General features: G+C 36.1%; 2 protein-coding genes across 7 annotated transcripts in view; one reads left to right on the top strand and one right to left on the bottom strand.

Annotated features, from left to right (window-relative positions):
* LOC122071524 (protein ROLLING AND ERECT LEAF 2-like) overlaps positions 1–1,675 on the top strand; it is a 4,878-nt gene extending 3,203 nt beyond the window's left edge. Inside the window, exon 4 of the mRNA XM_042635895.1 lies at positions 765–1,675. Within this exon, the coding sequence (XP_042491829.1) occupies positions 765–1,542 (778 nt within the window). The 3' untranslated portion in view covers positions 1,543–1,675. The remainder of the gene's footprint in view (positions 1–764) is intronic.
* A 1,598-nt stretch (positions 1,676–3,273) lies between these two features.
* The window catches only part of LOC122071516 (ras-related protein RHN1-like), a 6,916-nt gene continuing 3,074 nt past the window's right edge, over positions 3,274–7,115 (bottom strand). For all 6 annotated transcript variants that reach the window (XM_042635886.1, XM_042635887.1, XM_042635885.1 and 3 more), the window contains 4 exons: positions 6,421–6,469; positions 5,192–5,265; positions 4,597–4,690; positions 3,274–3,624 (listed from right to left, as the gene is read on the bottom strand). In XM_042635886.1, the coding sequence (XP_042491820.1) occupies positions 3,524–3,624; positions 4,597–4,690; positions 5,192–5,265; positions 6,421–6,469 (318 nt within the window). In that variant the 3' untranslated portion in view covers positions 3,274–3,523. The remainder of the gene's footprint in view (positions 3,625–4,596; positions 4,691–5,191; positions 5,266–6,420; positions 6,470–7,115) is intronic.

Raw genomic sequence — 7,115 nt, 5'->3', positions numbered from 1 at the left:
GGGGGGGGGGGACTAGGTTCCCTCCAATTATGGTACTTGTATATGTCATTTATGCAAGTAACTTGCTGTAGATACCACTTCATGTTCTTCAGCAAGTGTTTTGTTTCCTTCCTATGGCTGCTTAGAACTATACCTTCTTGTAAGAATTCAGAAGTGCTCATATTTGTAAGCAAACCTGAAACATTTGCTTCTCATGGCATGCATCATTCCTTGCTGAAGCCCCATTCAAAGTTATTGACCATATGATTTCTATATTCAACTTGCTGAGCCCTATTTCTTCCCCTTATTTCAGTAGGGGCATGTGTACCACTAATTCTTATACATTTAAACATTATGCATTAGATCAAAGCTCATGAAATCTCATTTATCTTTTCTGCGTTCCACTCAATGTTGAACTTGTGTACCCAATGTGGATTACCCATAGGCGTACGCACCACATTCACATGCAACACCTTATCCTTGCTGACTGCTAAAAACATCATTACGTCATAGTGGTTCAAGTGATGATTTCATCATTCTGATGCGTCCACTGGCCTCAGAGCATGGTTCAATCAGGACAATTACAAAGAAACTTGATCACAGAACACCCCCCACCCCAGCTATAAACAAGTGAAGTCATATTTTCTTTAGGATTGGGAACAAAACAATTTTATTAAGGATCGCTGTTTACCAGTGTTAAGCTTGTTTTTAATTGTATAGTTAGAAAATTGACATGAAAGGAACATAACTTGATCTGAACCATGAACTTTGGTGTCTGGACACAGGATGGCCAACATGTGGGAGATGATGTACGGGCATCATGACAAACAGCTGAAAATTTCTGCAGACCTCAAATCCCTTGACCCCTCCCAGGCTCCCAAAGAAACTAGTGAGCAACACCATGAGCGTACTGTGCAGCTGTGGAGAGCGGTCCAAGAATGGAATATACAGTTCCAGAAACTTATGACCCATCAGAAAGAGTACATAAGAACTCTATACAGCTGGTTGAAACAGAATATAATTCCAATTGAGAGTAGCTTGAAGGAGAAAGTGTCATCCCCACCAAGGGTTTCTCAGCCCCCTATCCAGACCTTTTTGCGTGCTTGGAATGACCATCTTGAGAAGCTTCATGATGAGCATGCCAGGACACAAATCTCAAGCTTTGCTGCTGTTGTTAATACCATCGTGATAATACAACAAGAAGAAATTAAACTGAAGGGAAAATGTCAAGAAACCAGGAAGGAGCTTGCACGCAAGGAACGAGCATTCACAGACTGGCGTGAGAAGTATATGCAGAGGAAAACACCACCTGATGAGATGGAGTCAGAGAGGGCTGAAGATGCAAATTATAAGGATCCTGTTGTGGAGAGGCAGATTGTTGTGGAGGCCCTACGGAAGCGATTGGAAGAGGAGTTGGATGACCACCAGAAACATTGTAGGCATGTGAGGGACAAGTCATTGCAGAATCTCAAGATGCAGTTGCCCGAGCTTTTCAAAGCCATGTCAGAGTTTGCGTTTGCTTGTTCCGATATGTACAAGAACTTGACGTCCATTGCAGATTGAGAAGCGGACTGAAAGCTCAACTTGAGGATGTATTTTTCATGTATAGCTTGCATATAGATTCATTCGTTCACTCACCTGTGTAGTATATGTTCAGATAACAGTAAAAGTAAATTATATCTTTATTTTTATGCCATTTTTGTGCCAGTTCCACCCACTTTGTCAATGATAGGCAGTTGGGTTTCTTTGAATTGAAAATTATAGATTGACCAACACAGACTTATTCTTGAAACGTATTTGATACTTTATTTAGTATATTAATACTTGTGCTTATGGATAATATAAGCCTGGTATTTATATTACATGATACAATGGTAGTTTGTTTTTGCAATCCAAATTTGTCATTTTATTCTTCACTGAATAGGCTAACACAAGGCGATGATCTCTGGTACCCAGGTTGTGGTGTGTCCAGCAGGGATTGTGAATTTCAGTATTTGGTTTCAACTATCTCGTAATTCTCTTCCTTCCCCCTTGCTGCTGCTCTATGCTTCCGTGGCAGCTTCGTCTGTATCTGCGTATTGAACTGCCAGACAATTGGGATGGTTCTATGTAATTTATCTGTTCCTGCATTATCATCAATGGTAGTTGGAAACTCAATTGAAGCTGGTATATAAGGCATTAATTGAAGTAACATAGACAAGGTGGAATTCCTTTGTATTTTGCTTTTAATGGATAATGCCATCAATCATGTGGTCAGAGACTGTGACTCAAGGTTCAAAGATAACAGATTCTATTAGGTACTGGCTGTTGCTACAGAAGCTCTCATGAAGTGAGCGTAGGACAAACTGCAAAAATGACCGGTGGACGAGTCGTTCCATATTAGAATGTCCTGCTTTGTAATAGTTGATGGAACTGCTTCTATAAGTTACTTTATCAGAAGACATCTTTTACTCCATTAACAATAAGCCTTGGGAGAAGGTAAAAGGTTCATTAGAGGGGCCATCTTCTTCCCACCAGTCCTTCCCATAATTATGCCAGCATTTCATTTTCTATTTTCCATTGAAGACCATGAATAAGGGAACCATGGTATTGAAGAAGATTTCAATGTACTAGAAGCTTGAGGTTTGGTTTGTACATGTAAGAGTACTTCAAACTTGGGATGGTATTTGTTAAGAAAGGGTAATGCACATGGCCTACCAGGTTTCATTAGTTTTTTGAATTTATCAGCCAATGCCTTTTTTCTGATTGATCTTGAGATCACAGATAGTTCATTACGTGCATTTACTTTTTTTCTGTACTGGAATTCCATGGTGGGTTTTTTGGATTACTCAATTATTTGGCTCGCATAACTGTTGAGGGAGCCTAGAGCTTTGAGTTAGATAAGGCATTAATATGCTAGCAGCAGATTGTATGATCTGTCTCCACCAACTTGATTCCAACTCCTGACATTCCAAACAACATCCCAAACTATTCAGGGATAGTGATATCATGAATAGTTAGAAGTACTTTTAAAATTACGTTACCAAAACAATTTGACAATAACAGTTTAATCGAATTTCATCAACCAGGTTTCTCGAGTTCGATTTACATAGGAAAATTCTTGCAATATTTTGTCCTCAAATTGAGCAGTAGATCCCTTGTTGTAGGAAGATGACCTCCCTGTAACCCTAAATCCTATATACCCCTCAACTAGGCATCACCAATTAGGAGCAATAGTCACATAGAAGCATGTACAATACTGTTACACTCAGTTCTGAGGATCATATGTTTATTCTGATACATTTACTGTGACAGTGATCTTATAAGTAGACTTTTAATATCAACATTTCAGTACATGAATTACATATACCCAAATGCAAGCCTAGACTTGAGTAGCCAGATTACTTAGTGTAGTCATCATAAGAACTATGACATACATAAAATAAATAATATCTTACATTATTTGGAAATCAAATAAATTAGCTTGTATTTACATGTACAAAAATATAGAGAGAGTGCTTCAGATTAGTGAAGACCCACATCGAACGTCTTCACCTTGTCGCTGTCACCCCAAGCAACAAAAAAAACCTCTCCTCCTTTCTTGTCTTACATTGTGCAGATTCATCCCAGTAGGACGTGAAGGGAAAACTTTTGCCAATCGCTTTGCTGCAAAGATCTCATAGATTGTGATAACAGAAAGCAATGACATACTTCTATCACAGAAAGGAAATGGAATTGAAAATAGAAATTACAGGCATATCCAAGACCACATGATTAAAGGAAGGTCTATCGTCAAGTATCACCATAAATGGAACTTAGTAACAAGATCTCCCATCAATAAAAGAACCATAATCCATTCCAAGAACTTCATTGTTGATGATTACACTTATTTTGACTGCTCAAATTTTGGTATTAAGAATATGAATAGATTCTTGGTCCAACAAAGCTGTTGCTGTTAAAATTATTTAGATTTACATAGAAAAGAGAAGTGCCTAACCTGCTAAGTTCTGAAAAACAAAGCGACCTCATTACATAGGTTCAGATAAATGAAAGAGCTCATATGTTTGATTGACAGTCATGTGATTGTGTTTCTAAAAAAAGGGCGTACCCAATGCACAAGGTTCCTGCCACTGTGGGGTCTGGGGAGGATCATAATGCTTCGCACAGAGACTGTTTCCTGACTCAAATCCATGACCACTTGGTCACAATGGAGCAACCTTACCGTTGTACTAAGATATATATTGTGTTCCTATATTACATATATATATACCAGATAGGAATATTGACTGGTGCGTCCACCAACTTCCAAGAGCAGCATATGTTTAGATGTATGATAACATGAACTGTCTAAATGACACATTTTTTTTTTTTTTTTTTCTAATTGTCATCTTATTCCTAAAAATTCTTAAGGGGTAAAAAGGGGTTTTAAAAAATAATTGAAAATGATAAGTCAGTATGTCGTTATCAAAAGCTATCATTGTTTTGCACATTTTTCAAATATACATGTGAAATGACAAGATTTACACTCATTGAAAAAAAGTGTATTATACTAAAAGGGGCAAAAAAGTAAGGTTGACAACTCAAGGGGTGTCAATAAAAAAATTTCCATGGTAATAACTCTTAAAAGTAATAAATTACCTATTTCATAGAAGAGCTCATTTACATTTTGTGCAGTTTTTGCAGATGTTTCTATGAAAAACATCCCATTCTCTTGGGCATATTGCTCTCCTTCCTGCAAGAATTAAAAAGATAAGATCCAATTATTGTCCGTGGATCGTAACTCGAAAGAAAAAGACAACTAAAATAAAATAAAGAGGCCCTCTGAGCACAACTAGAGTAATCCAATCTCTAGATTGGAGGTGCTTCTGTACAGCTGCCAACCATTAAAATGCATTATCTATGTGATGCACTAAAATGCATTTCATCAAAACACAATGCCAGGAGAGTCCTCAAAATAAATGTTCTACGGATTGGTATAGTTTGTTGATCATCAAACCAACTATAATTATCTTTTTTCTGACAGAAAGTAGATCAATGGTTACTAGGTCAAGCGAGGTTCAGAATCTGAATCTGTTGTATTAACATCATCAACTTAAATTTTAACTGCTTAGAATCTTCATTTTCAAGTCATTGTAAAACTACCATTTGTAGTAAACTTGTCTACTGCCTAATATTTTTTCCATCTAGTCCCTACATCAACAGCTTTAAAATCAAGGGTATGATTTTCCAATACCTCATTTTCCACCTGTCTTTTAGATACCAAGTCAGCCTTGTTTGCAACCAATACCATTACCAAATTTGAATTCCCTGGATTTGACATCCAAAATTGATAAAATTAGTGTATTACAATATAAAATACCCACTGCATCCATATAAGGAATCTAGAGGCTACAAAGAATAACATTAAAAGGTAGGGATAAGTTCTCAATTAACTTGCCAGAGCTAACAGGTTATTTATTGGTCAGCAACCCTTAGATCGAGGGATGCACCTAATACTGGTCCTGTTTCTTGTCAAGCCAAGAGATTAAATCCCCTAAAATATATTATAACATAAAACACATATGATGTCATGAAGGCATTTTCCATCAGATATACTTTCAAAATACTTCCAGGTAAAACCCCAAGAACTAAAATGGTTTCTTTCTATCATGAAGAGAGAATATGGTATTATGGTGGTTATGATATATTTATAAAAGTAAATGAATGAGAGGAAAGAACAAACGACCGCAAGACAAGACTTTGAATAGCAGGACCTTTGGTAGGAGAAGACTCTTACTGAGGGCCCCAACTGTGAATCTATAATGGCAATGGTAGAGAGACTTCACTCTCTGAATCCAATGTAGAAATTATAGATAGAAGTAGGAAACAGAAGAAGATAACAATGAAGGATAAGAATGAATTCTAAGGTGGTAATAATGAAGCACCACTTCCACTATCACAATTGCAATATCAAAATCCAGCAATTACAAAGACGTAAGTGTCTCAATTGTGGAACTGCCTTGTTAGAGTAAATTAAATATGAATTTGATGGTGACTTGATGAATTAGAATCAATTTGAATAATTTTTTTCTCCTGTGGCAGACTGAGACAGGGGAGTTATAATTTCAGGGTGATGGAAATGAAACAGAAAAGAGAAAAATAGATATCTAAAGATAATGCTTGGATGGTTATGTATCCATGGTAATGCATTCAAAGATGATGTTACGATAGATAGAAATCAAATATAATTTTTTAATCCTACAAGCTTTGGAATCAGGAAAAAGAGACCAACATTGTAAGGACAATATGCAATCTGTAATTATATCTGACGAACCACCATAGCGGACGTCTGGAGGATATGTTAAAATGCTTCAACCTATTATCAAAATTTAAAGTGTTTTATTTAAGAATTCTTATTGTGTTTGTGAGAGACTGGACTCATCAGCTGATCAAGATAATAAAAAATAAATAACTATGAATCACCTTGTCTTTGCAGTTCTTGAACCCATTTTTTGGCTTTAACAAATGAATCCTGAAGCCAATACACATGCTGTAACGTCAGATGCATTCCTCACCAAAAGAAGAATAAAATAAACCGTGTAAAATATGAGCTAGCTATACACAACTAAGCTTTCAAAGGGCATTAAAAGATTCAAAATTTATGAGTACTGTCAAGTTTTTTGGGTAGATATTCTGAAGACACCCCACAAATATGCCATAAACTCTATTAAAATTTATTAATCTTCACCAAATGACCAAATTCTTAGAAAACTGCAATTCATCAATAATTCACAAGTGGAAAAAATAAGATTGCATGCAAAATGTGTAAGTCTTCTTTAGTTTATTTGAATTCTATTTAAGTGGTTACTCACACATTGTACAGTCATATTATTAAGTAAGATATGGGTGACACACATGACATTGACTTAAGGGGATGTTAAGGCGTATTAGCAGTCATGCATGATACCAAATGCTTGTCTCTTAAACTCAGAAACATCTAAATATTTAAGTCACAAAGGTTAACACATAAAGCCTGTAATTATTTATTTAGGCATCTCAGCAAATCCTCATCCTTTCAACAGGAAATGAAGAAAACAAAAAGGCAGTAAAAGCTTAAAGCATTGTTTTTTCCTTTTTTCTTTTCTTTTCTTTTCTTTTCTTTCTTTCTTTTTTTTTTT

This window comes from Macadamia integrifolia, unplaced genomic scaffold, assembly GCF_013358625.1.
Source record: "Macadamia integrifolia cultivar HAES 741 unplaced genomic scaffold, SCU_Mint_v3 scaffold_245A, whole genome shotgun sequence".
NCBI lineage: Eukaryota > Viridiplantae > Streptophyta > Magnoliopsida > Proteales > Proteaceae > Macadamia > Macadamia integrifolia.
This window is presented reverse-complemented; position numbering and strand designations above follow the sequence as displayed.